Here is a 19,448-nt window from a genome sequence, read left to right on the forward strand (position 1 = left end):
TTGCAGGAGGGGTCAAATACTTATTCCCCTCATTAAAATGCAAATCAATTTATAACATTTTTTACATGTGTTTTTCTGGACTTTTTTGTTATTCTGTCTCTCACTGTTCAAATAAACCTACCATTAAAATTAGAGACTGATCATTTCTTTGCCGGTGAGCAAACATACAAAATCAGCAGGGGATCAAATACTTTTTTCCCCCTCACTGTAAACTTCTGACCTACTGGAAATGTGAAGAAAGAAATAAAAGCTGAAATCTCATTCTTTACTATTATTCTGACATTTCAAATTCTTAAAATAAAGTGGTGATCTTAACTGACCTAAAACAGGGATTTTTTTACTAGGATTAGATGTCAGGAATTGTGAAAAACTGAGTTTAAATGTATGTAAACTTCCGATTTAAGCTGGATTACCTCAACTAACCGGTGCCACCTGTATTTAGCCTCGCTATTGTTATTTTACTGCTGCTGTGGAATTTGTTACTTTTATAAATATTTTTACTTATTTTTTTTCCTTAACACTTATTCTTAAAGCAATGTTTACTTACAAGCCCTTAACCAACATTTCACTGGAAGGCCTATAACGGTTGTATTTGGCGCATGTGACAAATAAAATTTGATGTATATTTTGCCTGTATGAAGCAGGATGTGAAATCTGACACCACTTGAAGCTGGGTTGTCCCTCCTACCATTTCATTCGCTTTTCTGACTGTCCATCAACTCCTGTCTGACCCCTACCTCACAGCCACTGACAACGCATATGCCTGGAAACCTTATATCGTGTGGTTTTGTCACTGTATCGCATAGAGAGATCCATTTTTGCCAGAAATCTCATCATTCATAAATTTTAACTAAGAAACACCTGTTTTTCCATGAACGGACAAGTTCCTAACGAGTTCAGGAAGCCAAGCTAGAGCTCTGAGACATTCACAGCAATGGGGCAGACATTTTGACCTGCACATTTTCTCTAACACCAAACAAATGTATTTTACAGTTATAAGGAAGATGACTTCTCATAGTTAGTCATTTTATAATTAGATTATACTATATTTAGAAAGCATGTCATTTCAAGCCGTATTCATACAGTTTTGTTTAAGAAATACTGTACAACAAATATATTAAAAAAAAAAAAATCATACTTGACATTGTGACTACACAATGTTGCAATTTATTAAAAAAATTACCAGAAAAGTGAGATTTTAACCTTTCTTGGAGTATGCAGCAATACTAGTTATGGTTTATAGCCCTTTCATAATAATTACTTCTGGAGATTACATTGTTGCTTTCATTTAACAGGTTAATGAGACTAATTTTACAAGGCACTGTATGTCAATCATATGCCGTGAATTTCTTCACATGTTGTGTTACAAAGTGGGATTTAAATAGATTTGTCATTTGTCAACAATCTACAAAAAAACACTAATGTCAGTGGAAGAATTATTTTTAATTAAATGATTGACAGAAATTAAATGTAAAAAAAAAATAAAAAAATACAAAAAAAAGTATTCAGCTCCCTCCGTCAATATTTGTTATAAATACCTTTGGCAGCGATTACAGCCGTATGCCTTCTTGGGTACATTTTAATGAACTTTACATACCTTGATTGCGCAATATTCTTTTCATAATTCTTGAAGCCCTCATGGCTAGACAGCAATTTTCTTGCCATAGATTTAAGTCAAAACTGTAACTTATGTATGAACATAAGATTCAACAACTGAGCCAAACTGAACAAGTTCACAGACATGTGACTAACAGAAATTGAATAATGTGTCGCTGAACAAGGCAGGGGGTCAAAATCAAAACAGTCAGTATCTGGTGTGGCCACCAGCTGCATTAAGTACTGCAGTGCATCTCCTCATGGACTGCACCAGATTTGCCAGTTCTTGCTGTGAGATGTTACCCCAATCTTCCACCAAGGCACCTGCACGGCCCTAGCCCTCATCTTCCGATCTAACAGGTCCCAGATGTGCTCAATGGGATTGAGATCCGAGCTCGTCGCTGGCCATGGCAGAACACTGACATTCCTGTCTGGCAGGAAATCAGCCATACTGCTCGTTCTGTGCGTGGTGGAATTGTCATGCTGGAGGGTCATGTCAGGATGAGCCCGCAGGAAGTGTACCACATGAGGGAGGAGGATGGTGTAAGAGGCCTCGGTGTAACGTGCATTCCTTTGATGATAAACGTGAATCAGCCCATCACCCCTGGTGAGACAAACCGCGACTCGTCAGTGTAGAGCACTTTTTGCCAGTCCTGTCTGGTCCAGCGACGGTGGGTTTGTGCCCATAGGCGACGTTGTTGCAAGTGATGTCTGGTGAGGACCTGCCTTACAACAGGCCTAAAAGCCCTCAGTCCAGCCTCTCAGCCTTTTGCGGACAGTCTGAGCACTGATGGAGGGATTGTGCGTTCCTGGTAACTTGGGCAGTTGTTGCCATCCTGTACCTGTCCCGCAGGTGTGATGTTCGGATGTACCGATCCTGTGCAAGTGTTGTTACACGTGGTCTGACACTGAAGATGATCAGCTGTCCGTCCTGTCTCCCTGTAGCGCTGTCTTAGGCGTCTCAGTACGGACATTGCAATTTATTGCCCTGGCCACATCTGCAGTCCTCATGCCTACTTGCAGTATACCTAAGGCACATTCACGCAGATGAGCAGGGACCCTGGGCATCTTTCTTTTGGTGTTTTTCAGAGTCAGTAGAAAGGCCTCTTTAGTGTCTGTAAGCTGTTAGTGTCTTAACGACCATTCCACAGGTGCATGTTCATTAATGTTTATGGTTCATTGAACAAGCTTGGGAAACAGTGTTTAAACCCTCTACAATGAAGATCTGTGAAGTTATTTGGATTTGTACAAATTATCTTTGAAAGACAGGGTCCTGAAAAAGAGACGTTTCTTTTTTTGCTGAGTTTAGTTTTTCAACTTCGATTAGATGACAGAGTGCGACTTTCCAAGGGTCCCGTTTAGCCTTTGCGGCGGAGGGATACATCCGAGGTGAGGATTTACAGATTTACACAGTGTACACCTGTGTCACGGCTGGGGTCCGCCCATATTAAAAATAAATATATATATTTTTAAATACCCCATGGCCGCAACACGTTTTCCACATCATTTTTGAGGAGCCGCTAGCACCGGAGGTCATAAACAGACAGGATAAAAAGTGCTGTCAGACAGGCATGTGAACATAACAGTCGGGAGGAATGAAGGGTTGGGGCGAACAGATATACTCCTCCCCCCAGGGTCAGTCTGGTAGCACTCAGAATTTACCGAAAGGGCATGGAGCTCACCCACCCTCTTCATGGAAGTAATTGCTACCAAGAAAACCACCTTCATAGATAGGTGTTTCAGGGAGGAAGACAACTGTTCGAAAGGTGGCTTTGCTAAAGCTGCCAAGGCCACATAGCCATTGAGCGGGTCCTAGCTGGACGCAGGCGACAAACCCCCTTCATAAACCTGGAGGCCAAGGGATGGCACCCCATTGGCCTGTCCATCCACCCCGCATGGCAGGCAGATATAGCGGCCAAATACCCTCTCAGTGTAGAGGCTGCCAAGCCCTCATCCAAGTGAGACTGCAGGTATTGGAGGACATACTGCACCCCCCCATGACTCAGGCACAACCTCAATACCAGTGCACCAAGAGCAGAACAACCGCCAGTGCAACTGGTATGCCGCGGTTGTAACCAGCACCCTTGCACGGTGTTCATTACAGCCTCCTATAGTCCTAACATGTACCACTGGTGCCATTCAGTGGCCAAGCCCACAGACTGAGGCGGTGCGGCCTCAGAGTTTCCCCGACCTGAGACAGCAGGTCCGGTCTCAGGGGAAGTTGCCAAGGTGTCCCAGACAACAGGGACAGGAGAAGGCTGAACCAGTGTCATCTGGGCCAGTATGGGGCCACCAGAAGCAGACAATGTTCTGCCATCCTGGTCCTGTCCAGCACAGTGTGAAGCTGGTGGGAGTTGAACCACCGTTGAAAAGGCCGCAGATGAAGCAGGCCCAGGGGAGTCAACAATGAGGACGCAGTCAGCAAGCCCAACAGGCATTGGCAGGTTAGGGCGGATACCACCCGCCCCTTATGAAAGTAGTCGAGGCAAGATAAGAATGCCTGAACCCTTCTGGTGGGCAGGGGTGCACTCATGACGACAGTCCAGTTCCATGCCAATGAAGGCCACCCTCTGGGTGGGTGTCAGATGACTCTTGTCATTTACAGTAATGTCCAGCCCACCGATGTGGGTCAGGAGCACGTCTATCTGACAGGACCAGGGTCCTAGTCGGGGCACAAATCAGCCAATCGTCCAGGTAATTGAGGATAAACAATCCTCGGACGTGAGAAGTGCCAGGACGGCGTCCATGCACTTTGTGAAAGTGTGGGGTGCCAAGGAGAGGCTGAAGGGAAGAGCCATAATTTTGTAAGCCCTCCCTTCGAACGCGATTCGGAGGTCCTGCCAATGAGCTAGGTGAAGAGGAACATGGAAGTACATATCCATCACGTCCAGCTTCACAAACCACTTGTCCCTGGACACGGCCTGCAACACACGGGCTGGGGACAGCATGTGAAACCTCAGTACCTTCAAGTACCCATTGAGTTTGCGGAGGCCCAGAATCAGTCGAAACTAGAGGTCGACCAATTATGATTTTCCCAACGCAGATACCGATAATTGGACGACCAAAAAAAGCCGATACTGATTAATATATATTAAAATGACAATTAACACTTAATACATTAATAAAATCAATTTAGTCTCAAATAAATAATGAAACATGTTCAATTTGGTTTAAATAAAGGCAAAAACAGTGTTGGAGAAGTAAAAGTGCAATATGTGCCATGTAAAAAAGCTAACGTTTAAATTCCTTGCTCAGAACATGAGAAAGCTGGTGATTCCTTTTAACACGAGTCTTCAATATTCCCAGTTAAGAAGTTTTAGGTTGTAGTTATTGTAAGAATTATGACACGTCGGCTATTTCTCTCTATACCATATGTATTTCATATGCCTATACGAACATCCAAGTGTCACTTTAGTATTGCCAGCCTAATCTCGGGAGTTAATAGGCTTGAAGTCATAAACAGCGCTGTGCTTCAAGCATAGCTAAGAGCTGCTGGCAAACGCAGTAAATTGCTGTTTGAATGAATGCTTACGAGCCTGCTGCTGCCTACCACCGCTCAGTCAGGCTACTCTATCAAATCATAGACTTAATTATAATGTAATAAACACAAATACAAGCCTTAGGTAATTAATATGGTCAAATCCGTAAACTATAATTTCGAAAACAAAATGTTTATTCTTTCAGTGAAATACGGAACCGTTACATATTTTATCTAACGGGTGGCAACCCTAAGTCTAAATATTGCTGTTACATTGCACAACCTTCAATGTTATGGCATAATTATGTAAAATTCGGGCAAATTAATTACGGTCTTTGTTAGGAAGAAATGATCTTCACACAGTTTACATCGAGCCAGGCGACCCAAACTGCTGCACATACCCTGACTCTGCTTGCACAGAACGCAAGAGAAGTGACTGAAAAGAGGCCCAGCTCTCCTGCAAGGCCTAGCAGAACACAGCAGAGATGGGGACAGATGGAGTCCTCACTGTCCACCAGCTGATGTCCAGTGCAGTGGCTACCCAAGTGAGTAGGCCTCTCATAGCCTCTTGAGCCGCTGGCGGCCCCCCCCCCCCCCCCACGTAGTGAACAGTGCCAGCATCGTCCCCCAGGAACAGCCCATCACTGGCCAACAGGGAACAGCTGTCGTTGCCATCGAAGCTATCAACCTCCTGACGCAGGGCATGCACCCTCCGTTCAAGGTGGTCCCAAATCAAATCAAATTTAATTTGTCACATACACATGGTTAGCAGGTGTTAATGCAAGTGTAGCGAAATGCTTGTGCTTCTAGTTCCGACCATGCAGTAATATCTAACAAGTAATCTACCAATTCCACAACAACTACCTTGTACACACAAGTGTAAAAGGAATGAATATGAATATGTACATAAAAATATATAAATGAGTGATGGCCGAACGGCATAGGCAAGATGTAGTAGATGGTATAGAGTACAGTATATACACATATGAGATGAGTAATATAGGTTATGAAAACATTATATAAAGTGGCATTGCTTAAAGTGGCTAGTGATACATCTAATTACATCAAGATGGCAAGATGCAGTAGATGGTATGGCGTACAGTATAGACATATGAGATGAATAACAGGTTATGTAAACATTATCTAATATAAATAATATTAAGTGGCAAGTGATAAATTGATTACATACATTTTCCCATTATTAAAGTGGCTCGAGTTGAGTCAGTATGTTGGCAGCAGCCACTCAATGTTAGTGATGGCTGTTTAACAGTCTGATGGCCTTGCGATAAAAGCTGTTTTTCAGTCTCTCGGTTTCAGCTTTGATGCACCTGTACTGACCTCGCCTTCTGGATGTTAGCAGGGTGAACAGGCAGTGGCTCAGGTGGTTGCTGTCCTTGATGATCTTTTTGGCCTTCCTGTGACATCGGGTGGTGTAGGTGTCCTGGAGGGCAGGTAGTTTGCACCCGGTGATGCGTTGTGCAGACCTCACTACCCTCTGGAGAGCCTTCCGGTTATGGGCGGAGCAGCTGCCGTACCAGGCGGTGATACAGCCCGACAGGAAGCCCTCGATTGTGCATCTGTAAAAGTTTGTGAGTGTTTTTGGTGACAAGCCAAATTTCTTCAGCCTCCTGAGGTTGAAGAGGCGCTGCTGCGCCTTCACCACGCTGTCTGTGTGGGTGGACCATTTCAGTTTGTCCGTGATGTGTACGCCGAGGAACTTAAAAATCTCCACTACTGTCCCGTCAATGTAGATAGGGGGCTGCTCCCTCGCTGTTTCCTGAAGTCCACGATCATCTCTTTTGTTTTGTTGACATTGAGTGCGAGGTTATTTTCCTGACACCACACGCCGAGGGCCCGCCGGTCCCAGCGGTCTGACTCATGCCCCCGTCCAGGACTGGCAGCAGATTGGCTCTGCCTGCGGTGGCTCTGGACACGCTTCCTTGGCGTGGTACTGGGCCCAGTAGAGGGACTAACAGCTTGCTGCTGCATCACTCCTGAGGAAGGGAGCTCGTCCCCAGCCTGGCCGACCCACTTGCGCAAGGCCTCCAATCACACCAGGTGCAGGTGTTCTAAGAACACCACACAAACAGACATCCAGTATGGCTCAAACCCAGGCAGTGCATACGCGAGGTATGCAGATCCCCAGGGGGATGCCAACATCACACCTATCACAAAGGGAAGCCATAAGCTCAGCCAAGCCAACAAGGCCACGGAGCAGGGGTCCGACGCCCTGGAAGAGCTATGTCGTGACTCGCTTGGAGGAATAGGAACCCGGTAAGGGACTGCACCATATGGAGTAACTCCATTAGGGAACTCCATCAACTTAGTGGCAGCCCACCACCATACTCTTATATTCTGCAGGAGAAAGAACAAGAAAACTGCAAACAGCCAGTGAGTATACTTCCACACAAGATATTACACTTACCAGTGATTTACCAAACGAACTTCAGAAAGTTTGTACCTCAAACCATACAGACGATCGCCGAGAAAATGAAAGAGAACGTGTGTCGAGGCCATGGGGTTACATATAGGGGCGGACCCCAGCCGTGACACAGATGTACACGGGAGTAAATCTGTAAATCCTCACCTCGGATGTATCCCTCCGCCGCAGAGCGATACCAATATAGTGGAGTGATCCAATATAGTGAAACAACGGGTTTGTCCTGTTGTCCTACAGCTCCAATTTTGACCGAAGTAAACTCATTATAACTGCTTTAGGGTTGTGTGAGTGATGACTCCCTGCATAAACAATGATCATACAGTACTGAAGTAATACGGTAATATAGCAGACGTTGTTATCCAAAGCGACATGTAGGGCCTTACGTCACGCTACGAAATTCAGCCAAATTGGTTGTTCCATTAAAAAGCACAAAAACATAATCACTTTATTCGCCAAGTCCATTTACACATACCCGGAATTTGACTAGGCGAATAGGTGCTGCCAGCAATAGACAATTTACAAAAAGAACACAGACACAAAGTCAACATACAGAATATACAATATTGCAAACATAAAACAGGAGTATAAACTGATTTACAGTGCGTTTGTCATATTTGGTCCCGTGTAAAGGTGCTGCAATCCGTAGTTTTTTTTATATAAACAAATAGCATTATAAGCGACGTCCACCAAGGGAGCAGTTGTTTGAGAGAGCAGCCCCGTCATTGCAAGTCAGATTTTTTTTGTTTTGGCTTAGGATGCATAGAATTTGTTTTAATCAACGCCCACTGACAACTCTATAACAATCAGGACAAGGTACATAAAGCGTTAACTAATTGAAATGTATAAAATGATCGAGTGGTAATGCATGTTTGAAGTTGCTAACTTCATTGCAAAAACAGTAGATTGTGCAGCGCAATTTGACAGGGGTCACATAGAATGATACCAACTCGATGTAGTCGGAGGAACACTCCGCCAAAACGAATCGCCATTGAGATGTGATATACATATTGTGGAGATTACATTCACAGTTGTGTTTATTCCGGCAGCCCAATTCAGGGGTTTATTAATTACGGAAACAGTTTACCATTAAAGAACTAAACGAAAGCAAACAGCGCAAAACGAGTTTCTATTGGACAAATTCAGGTAGGTCCCTCCACGTTTCGTTCCATTTGCTTCCTTTTAAAAAACGTTTTGCAACAGAATCAGAATAATGATCGGGGCTCCCGAGTGCCGCAGCGGTCTTAGGCACCGCATCTCAGTGCTAGAGGCATTACTACAGACCCTGGTTCGATTCCAAGCTGTATCACAACCGGCTGTGATTGGGAGTCCCATAGGGCGGTGCACAATTGGCCTAGAGTCGTCCGGTTTAGGTTTTGGCCGGGGTAGGTCGTCGTTGTAAATAAGAACTTGTTCTTAACTTACTTGCCTAGTTAAATAAAGGTTAAATCAAATATAAAAATGATTATGCCCCTGATCTTTTTTTCCACTAATTGGTCTTTTGACCAGTCACATCAGAGCTGATATCAATTTGTAAGTCGCTCTGGATAAGAGCGTCTGCTAAATGACTTAAATGTAAATGTAATTGGTCAAAATACCAATTAGTCTAAATAAGATCCGAATTGGGCCCACTTTGGCTGCGTTTACACAGGCAGCCCAATTCTGATCTTTTAACCAATCAGCTCAGCTCTGATAAATAGCTGATGTCAAAATTTCTGTTGTGATTGGTCAAAAGACCAATAAGTGTAAAAAAAGATCAGATTTAGGCTGACTCTGTAAACGCAGCCTGTCATTAATTTGCTCTAAACACTTATTGGCTCGTCAGTAGGCCGAGGTTGCTAGTGCATTTCACCCGCTCACTTTTCTGTGCATTGCTGGATGAGGGAGAAAGTCTCTGGGATCGAACTGGACGTTGTGCGTAATTGTGGTGTCTGAAGTAAGTTATTTTTAAGAATACAAATTAATGTTACATCATGGTTTGTTTAAACTTGTCAAAAACATTCCTATTTTTCATCCATTAATTAATTATACGTTTGTTTGCTTTATAGTAGTATGTTAGCGATTCAGCTATCAACCCAAACTAGCCAGCTAACCATCACAAACTATACCAGGGGAAATTACTTTGGATGTTGAGTAAATACATGCATTAGGATCATTTGGATTTCAATATGCCCCTTGATTCTTTTCCTACTGTATTATTATTGATTGTATGTTTTGTTTATTCCATGTGTAACTCTGTGTTGTATGTGTCGAACTGCTTTGCTTTATCTAGGCCAGGTCGCAGTTGCAAATGAGAACTTGTTCTCAACTAGTTTACCTGGTTAAATAAAGGTGAAAAAAATATATCTAAGAATGGCTCAAATAAGCAAAGAGAAACAACAGTCCTAGACATGAATGTAAGTCAGTCAATCTGGAAAATTAAGAGCTTTGAAAGTTTCTTCAAGTGCAGTTGCACAACTTCAAGCGCTATGATGGAACTGGCTCTCATGAGGACAGCCACAGGAAAAGATCCAGAGTTAACTCTGCTGCGAAGGGTAAGTTCATTAGTTACCAGCTTCAGAGTTCAAGTAACAGACATCTCAACATCAGCTGTTCAGAGGAGACTGCGTGAATCAGGCCTTCGTGGTTGAATTTCTTAGTGTGTTTGTATATAAAACTAGTATAGTCAGTTAAGAACAAAGTCTTATTTACAATGATGGCCTTCACTGGCCAAACCCCGATGACACTGGGCCAATTGTGTGCCGCCCTATGGGACTCCCAATGGCGGCCGGTTGTGTGAGAGCCTGAATTGCTGCAAATAAATGACTACTAAAGGGCAACAATAATAATAAGAAGAGACTTGGTTGGGCCAAGAAACATGCGCACTGGACATTAGACCGGTGGAAATCTGTCCTTTGGTCTGAGTCCACATTTTGAGATTGTTGGTTCCAACCGCTGTGTCTTTGTGAGACGCAGAGTAGGTGAATGGATGATCGCCATGTGTGGTTCCCACCAGGAAGCATGGAGGTGTGATGTGGGTTTGCTTTGCTGGTGACACTGTCAGTGATTTATTTAGAATTCAAGGCATACTTAACCAGCATGGCTACCACAGCATTCTGTAGTGATGCACCATCCCATCTGATTTGCGCTTAGTAGGACGATCATTTGTTTTTCAGCAGGACAATGACCCAAAACACACCTCCAGGCTGTGTAAGGGCTATTTGACCAAGAAGGAGAGTGATGGCGTGCTGCATCAGATGACCTGGCCTCCACAATAATCCAACCTCAACCCAATTGAGGTGAGTTGGACTGCAGAGTGAAGGAAATGCATCCAACAAGTGCTCAGCATATGTGGGAACTCCTTCAAGACTGTTGGAAAAGCTTTCCAGGTGAAGCTGGTTGAAAGAATGCCAAGAGTGTGCAAAGCTGTCATCAAGGCAAAGGGTGGCTACTTTGAAGAATCTCAAATGAAATACACTGCTCAAAAAATAAAGGGAACACTTAAACAACACAATGTAACTCCAAGTCAATCACATTTCTGTGAAATCAAACTGTCCTCTTAGGAAGCAACACTGATTGACAATAAATTTCACATGCTGTTGTGCAAATGGAATAGACAACAGGTGGAAATTATAGGCAATTAGCAAGACACCCCAATAAAGGAGTGGTTCTGCAGGTGGTGACCACAGACCACTTCTCAGTTCCTATGCTTCCTGGCTGATGTTTTGGTCACTTTTGAATGCTGGCGGTGCTTTCACTCTAGTGGTAGCATGAGACGGAGTCTACAACCCACAAGTGGCTCAGGTAGTGCAGCTCATCCAGGATGGCACATCAATGCGAGCTGTGGCAAGAAGGTTTGCTGTGTCTCAGCGTAGTGTCCAGAGCATGGAGACAGGCCAGTACATCAGGAGACGTGGAGGAGGCCGTAGGAGGGCAACAACCCAGCAGCAGGACTGCTACCTCCGCCTTTGTGCAGTGTATATCGCTACTATTCCCAGAGGCGACCTGAACATTACCCAGTCTGCTTGATCAAAACAGTCTTGGAGCATAGATTCTGATTGGTCAGACCAAAGTTGAACAGTCCTTACCACGGGTGCTTCCAGTTAAGTTTCTGCCTATAGGCAGGATGGAGGTGTGATCTGATTTGCCAAAGGGAGGGCGGGAGAGGACCTTGTAGCTAGGGCTGGGAATTGCCAGGGACCTCATGATGTCACAATACTTGGTGCCTTCAGAAAGTATTCATACCGCTCGACTTATTCCACATTTTGTTACAGCCTGAATTCAAAATGGATTAAAAAAAATTGTTACCCATCTACACACAATACCCCATAATGACAAAGTGCAAAATCGGGACCTTTCAGGTAATTGTATGTGTGGGGTACAGAGCTGAGGGAGTCATTCAAAATCATGTTAAACACTATTGCACAGTGAGTTAAGCAACTTATGTGACTTGATAAGCAAATGTTTACTCCTGAAATTAAGGCTTGCCATAACAAAGGGGTTGCATGCTTATTCACTCAAGACATTTCAGCTTTTCATTTTTTATTAAATTGTAAAAATGTCAAACACAACTCCACTTTCACATTGTGAGTAGGCCAGTGACATCTCAATTGAATCTGTTTTAAATTCAGGCTGTAACACAAAATGTGAAGAAAGTCAAGGGGTGTGATTACTTTCTGTAGCTGCTGAAATGTATGACGATTCAACTTTTAATTTTTTATTTGTGTCACCATATGTCGGCTGCAGAGGGACGAGAGCCATGAAAAAACAAATTGGCTTTATATTTAAAGATGGAGAGCAAGCTATGAAGGGGAAAAATATAGCCAACTAGTGCAAGCCAGATATTGTCAAACAAAATGATATTCTCAATTAATATCACTATGTAACTGCGTCAATGTATTATAACTTCTTGTAGCTGTCCCAGAAGGGAGTGTAACAATGGTCAAGGATGTTCTCTCTGCGTATAGCACAGATGTTGCTGGAATTTCTGGAGCTATTACCTTGCTTTTAAAGTCTCCAGCTACGTTAAATCCGGCTTCAGGATATGTGGTTTCCGGTTTGTACACAGTCCAATGTAGTTCCTTGAGAGCAGTCGCGGTGTCTGCTTGGGGGGATTATACACAGCAGTGACTAACCGAATAATTTTTCTGGTCAGTATATGATAAAGTATTCCAGTTCGGGAGAACAAAAGGACTTGAGTTTCTGTACGTTACCACAATCGCACCATGGTAGTAGGTGCCAGGCGCACCGGTTTGAGTGTGTCAAGAACAGTGACGCTGCTGGGTGTTTCATGCTCAACAGTTTCCTGTGTGTATCAAGAATGGCCCACCACCCAAAATACATCCAGCCAGTGGGCAAAAAGGGGTCATTGATTAAAGGGGATTAAGGCTGAAACAAATTGTAGTCTGACTGTTGCTCTGCACAGTCTTTGGCTATGACTAAAGACCCTTTAAAAAGAATGTACAACTTAACTTGTACCTTGACCGAAATGGGGTGTGCTAGCCGACGACCTTAGTTACTGCTTTCAGCAAAAAAATAAGTAGTTGCCTAGTCTGAGTCCCTGTTCCTACTGTATCACGTGGATGGGAAGACTAGGGTATGGAGAACCACATGAGTACACGCATCCATCATGCCGCGTCTCAACATTGCTTGCTGGTGACGGTATGTTTTGGACCCCTTGATAGAAGTAAAGCAACGTTTGAATGCCATATGTGAACATAGCCAATCAGTTGTATCCATCTGCAAATTATTTTTTTATCAAGATAATGCCACAAGGCTAGGATTATCCAGAAAGAGTTCCACTAACATGACCGTGAATTCGGTTTACTGCAGTGGCCTGTCCAGTCACCAGAGCTCAAGCCAATTGAGCATCTGTGGGATGAGATTGAATGAGCTATTCGGAGTAGAGATCCAGTATAAGCCAATTTGACACCTATGGGAAGCATTGGAGTCAACCTGTGGAATGCTTTCGACACCTTATGGAGTCCATGCCCTGACGAATTGAGGCTGTTCTGAGGGCAAAAGGGGTGCACTCAATATTAGGAAGGTGTTCTTAATGTTTTGTACATGGTCAGAACCATGATTCTGTAAAACGGTGATATCATTTGATTAGTGGGGAAATGCCCCTACATGACTCACATAGGAAATTGCTGCTTTCTGGGGGGAAAAATATTGCCTAATAATATATAGTTTTGACAATTTAATTTCCAGTTTTGATAAAGAGTTTGAGAAACCAAAGCACCCCTTTGCCCCCTTTAGTGTATACAATCAATGATCTTCATTCATGGTTAGTGATTACACATTTGGTCTTTTGTTCGTCCTGTTGAATATGTGCTTGTGATGCCAGAGGCTGATTGGTAGAGACGGGTCCTATTGGAGTAACCGAACGGACTGATCTTATTTGTGATCATTTGGGGATAGGAAGTAGATGGGGTGGGTGGAGGAGTCCTGATGGCTCAGGTTTTCAGCTGAGGAGCAAAATGGCTGAGGAGACTTTTCTTTTTTTCTTTTCTTTTTTTTAATCGCGGAGGGCCCTTCATGATTCAAATCAACTGTCGCACTCGTTCTGCTGGTTTGGCAGTAGAGTGGTCTGGTCACTAGAGGGTCTTTTTTAGTTGAGGCAGAATTTGACCCAAAGCTGAGAACCATTCACACAGACCCAATACCTGTATTTTGGTTACGGGGACTGTGAAAATACAGGAGTCATGACTCTGACTTTAGGTGGGCTTTAATATACCCCCCCCCCCCCCCCCCCCCACACCTTTCAGCTATAAAAGGAAGCAGGCATTGTAAATTAGTGGGATTTTGGTCTGTTTATGAAAGGGATAGGTTCCTAAAGACAACTTCTTGCATACAGTAATTTAGAGTTCACCCTGAACAGATACACGTTACTACAGATTTATAAACTAAGCAAAAAAAGAAACGTCCTCTCACTGTCAACTGTTTATTTTCAACAAACTTAACGTGTAAATATTTGTATGAACATAACAACATTCAACAACTGCGACACAAACTGAACAAGTTCGACAGACATGTGACTAACAAATGGAATAATGTGTCCCTGAGCAAAAGGGGGTCAAAAGTAAGTCAGTATCTGGTGTGGCCACCAGCTGCATTAAGTACTGCACCAGATTTGCCAGTTCTTGCTGTGAGATGTTACCCCACTCTTCCAAGGCACCTGCAAGTTCCCAGACATTTCTGGGGGGGAATGGCCCAAGCCCTCACCCTCCGATCCAACAGGTCCCAGTGTAACACTCATTTCTTCAATGATAAATGCGAATCCGACCATCACCCCTGCTGAGACAAAACCGCAACTTGTAAGTGAAGAGCACTTTTTGCCAGTCCTGTCTGGTCCAGCGACGGTGGGTTTGTACCCATGGGTGACGTTATTGCTGGTGACATCTGTTGAGGACCTGCCTTACAACAGGCCTACAAGCCCTCAGTCCAGTTACAGATGGATTTCAGCCTATTGCGGACAGTCTGAGCACTGATGGAGGGATTATGCGTTCCTGGTGTAATTCGGGCAGTTGTTGCCATCCTGTATCTGTCCCACAGGTGGGATGTTAGGATGTACCGATCCTGTGCAAGTGTTACACGTGGTCTGCCACTGCGAGGATGATCAACTGTCCGTCCTGTCTCCCTGTAGCGCTGTCTTGGGTGTCTCTCAGTACGTACATTGCAATTTATTGCCCTGGCCACATCTGCAGGCCTCATGCCTCCTTGCAACATGCCTAAGGCACGTTCACGCAGAGACGCTGGGCATCTTTCCTTTGGTGTTTTTCCAGAGTTGGGACACTAGAGGCCTTTCTAAGTTTTCATAACTGTTAATTGGCTACCGTCTGTAAGCTGTTAGTGTCTTAACGACCATTCCACAGGTGCATGTTCATTAATTGTTTATGGTTCATTGAACAAGCATGGTAAATGGTGTTTAAACCCTCTACAATGAAGATCTAAAGTTATTTGGATTTGTATTAATTATTTTAAAAGACAGGGTCCTGGAAAAATATATTTTTTTGCTGAGTTTGTCCATATTGATGGCATCAAAGTTCTCAGGACAAGTGACAGATGGATGCCAAACATGGATGCAATAGCATTACTCTAACACATTTCTCTAGTCAGTTTGCTGTATACTGTAAGAGTGTGAGACATTTCTCTTAACTGGGGAAGGGTTGACTGGCCCTTGAGCATTGTCTTGGGCCATTTGCTCTGTGGACCCAGGTGACAAAGTGCACAGAAGTTGGGGTGGGGCCTACACACTTTCTACTGCCTCATGATCTGACTGGTTCTGGACTTCTGTTCCCTGTCTCGGTCTAATGTACCAACCTCATTGACAGTGTTCCATGTTTGTCTGTACAGAACCCACCTCTTGACTGACCACCTCGGATCATTTTCATCAAGATGGCAGGAAAGATTAGCTCCAAAGATGAGCTGGAGGAACTGAGAGAGGCATTTGGCAAAGTTGGTGAGTAGGCTTTATATGATTTATTTTCTGCGTTAGTATGGTCATAATGAATGTTTTCATAATGTTACATTACACACCTGGGCTAATAGTCTACAGCTGCTACATTGTACAGTCCCTGACTTTTTAGTCATGTTAGCTTCTCCATTTTTGTATTGTTTGGGAACCATCCCAGGGTTCCTAGAAACAAAGATTGTTTGCTGAATTTTAGTAAAAAAAGATTAATGATATGATTAAACTCCTGTCTGCGTTTGTAGACCTCGATGGCAATGGCTCCATCTGCGACTACGAGCTCCATGAGTTGTTCAAGGAGGCAAACCTTCCCCTGCCTGGCTACAAAGTCAGGGAGATCATCCAGAAGCTGGATCGCAACAAGGACAACGAGATCAGCTTTGACGAGTTTGTATCAGTGAGTCATGGGGGGGGGAGTCGAATTTCGCAACAATGCAGTAATCAATATCAGTAGTACTATTAAATTTGTTTGAATGTAGAGTAGAACAAAAACACATGAAGGAGAACACGAGTAAGGAACATATATACAGGGTAAATCTAGAGTGTCAATACCATATTTGCAATGTGCAGGCAGGGATACTGGAGTGGTAGGGTTGTGCATGTGTTTGAAGGTGACTAGGCATCAGGATGTATGCTAAACAGAGTAGCAGTTCTACGGAGGGCTCCGCCCTTGTACTTAATTGATGACTTCGTCACATTTAGTAAAGAACTCCTCTCACCTGGTTGTATAGGTCTTAAATGAAAGGGAAAACCCCCAAAACCTGCAGACACTAGGCCCTCCATGGAATGTTTTACACCCCTGGTGGTGTGTAGAGCAGAGCTCTCCAACCCTGTTCCTGGAGAGCTACTGTTCTGTAGGTTTTTGCTCCAATCCTAATCTAGCACACCTGACTAATAATGAGCTGCTTGACTAACTGAATCAGGTTAGTTACAACTGGGGTTGGAGTGAAAACCTTCAGGAAGGTAGCTCTTCAGGAACAGGTTTGAAGAGCCCTGGTGTAGTGTGCATAGAGACCGTGGACCATGCAGGTAGTCCGTGTAGTTATTTTGTTAGCTATTTAGCAGTCTTATTTCTCTCAACATTAATTTTAACTCTAACTCCTAAACCTAAAATGGTCTTAACAAGTGTGGACTGGCAAAATGTCCTCACTTCTCAATTTTAATTGATGACTTCTGGTACTCAGAAGTATAGTGACATGTGTGTACGTACACACAGAAATTAGGTCAGAATAGTAGTGTTCCCTTATTTTGTTTTGCCTGTGATGAGGACATTAATTTACAGGCCTGTGCTAGTCTCCATGTTGAGTAATGATGTGACATCTTGCATCCCAAAAGAAAGAACAAATTCATAATCTCTTCAAGGCCATTTCTCAGAGCTCAATGATGAGGAACTTTATTTTTGGGGGACAATTTAAAACTTGAATATTCAGCCTTTTTTGTATGGGTTAGCATAGCCACAGTTATGTTATTACAGTATATTTGTCAGAGGGGGTTGTGCTATTACTTTTACAGTTGCTATAATGGATTACATATTTTTTTTTTATGTTGAGATGAACATGAACCATATCCATTCATTGAAAGCAAATTAAATCACAAAGGCATTATTTATAAAGGGGTTACTATGGGCTTCCTCTATCTACAGTGCATAAGCCATGTAAGCTAACTAGGGTTGCACATTTTGGGGAATATTCAGAGGTGGAAACTTTCCATGGGAATATATGCTTATTCATACCGTTTCAAATGTAAACTCAGCAAAAAAAGAAACCAATACCCTGTCTTTCAAAGATAATTTGTAAAAATCCTAATAACATTACAGATCTTAATCGTAAAGGGTTTAAACACTGTTTCCCATGCTTGTTCAATGAACCATAAACAATTAATGAACATGCACCAGCGTAACGGTCGTTAAGACACAAACAGCTTACAGACTGTAGGCAATTAAGGTCACAGTTATGAAAATGTAGGACACTAAAGAGGCCTTTCTACTGCCTGAAAAACACCAAAAGCAAGATGCCCAGGGTCCCTGGCTTATCTGTGTGAATGTGCCTTAGGCATGCTGAAAGGAGGCATGAGGACTGTAGATGTGGCCAGGGCAATAAATTGCAATGTCCGTACTGTGAGATGCCTAAGACGGCGCTACAGGACGGACAGCTGTTCGTCCTCAGTGTCAGACCACGTGTAACAACACTTGCACAGGATCGGTACATCCGAACATCACACCTGCGAGACAGGTACAGGATGGCAACAACTGCCCTAGTTACACCTGGAATGCACAATCCCTCCATCAGTGTTCGGACTGTCCGCAATAGAGAGGCTGGACTAAGGCTTGTAGGCCTGTTGTAAGCCAGGTCCTCACCAGACATCACCGGCAACAACTATGGGCACAAACCCACCATCGCTGGACCAGACAGGACTGGCAAAAAGTGCTCTTCACTAACGAGTCACGGTTTTGTCTCACCAGGGGTGATGGTCGGATTCGCGTTTATCGTCGAAGGAATGCGCGTTACACCGAGGCCTCTACTCTGGAGCGGTATCAAGGTGGAGGGTCCGTCATGGTCTGGGGCGGTGTGTCACCGCATCATCGGACTGAGCTTGTCATTGCAGGCAATCTCAACGCTGTGTGTTACAGGGAAGACATCCTCCTCCCTCATGTGGTACCCTTCCTGCAGGCTCATCCTGCCAGCGACGAGCCCGGATCTCAATCCCATTGAGCATGTCTGGGACCTGTTGGATCGGAGGGTGAGGGCTAGGGCCATCCCCCCCCCCCCCCCCCCCCCCAATATCTGGGAACTTGCAGGTGCCTTGGTGGAAGAGTGGGGTAACATCTCACAGCAAGAACTGGCAAATCTGGTGCAGTCCATGAGGAGATGCACTGCAGTACTTAATGCAGCTGACACATTATTCCATTTGTTAGTCACATGTCTGTGGAATTTGTTCAGTTTGTCTCAGTTGACTCTTATGTTCATACAAATATTTACACATGTGAAAATAAACGCAGTTGACAGTAAGGACCTTTCTTTTTTTGCTGAGTTAAGATGTTTTTTTGCTGTGTCTCCATATGATAAATATATCCAAACATAAACCTTTTACCTTATCATAAGTAGACATAATTGCAAATGATTAAATCCTTCCAATATAAAACCCCCATTTAGTTACGAATTGAACTTTAATTAAATGAGTTGACTCTTCACATGGAATGATTTCACTGAACAACAAAAGGGAATATTGAATGATCCTCAATGATCCATCACTTCTCCCCAAAAAACATTTTCAACATAAAGCTGTAAAATGATAGTCTAGAAACGAAAGCTTTGGTTGTCTTCCTCTCAGGCTTCCATGTCTTCTCCCTGGACCTCAATGTCCACCACTTGAACATCAGACTCTGAGGCCTCATCTTCACTGTCACTTTCCAACCTTGTTGAGGATGGCTCATTGTCAGACTCAAAAAGCCTCAATTTGCCCGGATGCCCACCAATTCTTCAACCCTC

General features: G+C 43.7%; 1 protein-coding gene across 2 annotated transcripts in view; it reads left to right on the top strand.

The window, feature by feature from the left end:
• Positions 1-8,198: 8,198 nt before the first annotated feature.
• Positions 8,199-19,448, top strand: part of LOC106567809 (plastin-3) — a 28,784-nt gene continuing 17,534 nt past the window's right edge. The window contains exons 1-3 of one of the 2 annotated variants that reach the window (XM_014137565.3): positions 8,199-8,327; positions 15,846-15,951; positions 16,206-16,357. In XM_014137565.3, coding sequence (XP_013993040.1) covers positions 15,888-15,951; positions 16,206-16,357 — 216 coding nt within the window. In that variant the 5' untranslated portion in view covers positions 8,199-8,327; positions 15,846-15,887. Of the gene's footprint in view, positions 8,328-9,315; positions 9,448-15,845; positions 15,952-16,205; positions 16,358-19,448 lie in introns of those variants that run through there. The other variant, XM_014137564.3, reaches the window with a different exon arrangement.

The sequence above is a fragment of the Salmo salar genome, chromosome 13, assembly GCF_965601325.2.
Source record: "Salmo salar chromosome 13, fSalSal1, whole genome shotgun sequence".
NCBI classification, from domain to species: Eukaryota; Metazoa; Chordata; class Actinopteri; order Salmoniformes; family Salmonidae; genus Salmo; species Salmo salar.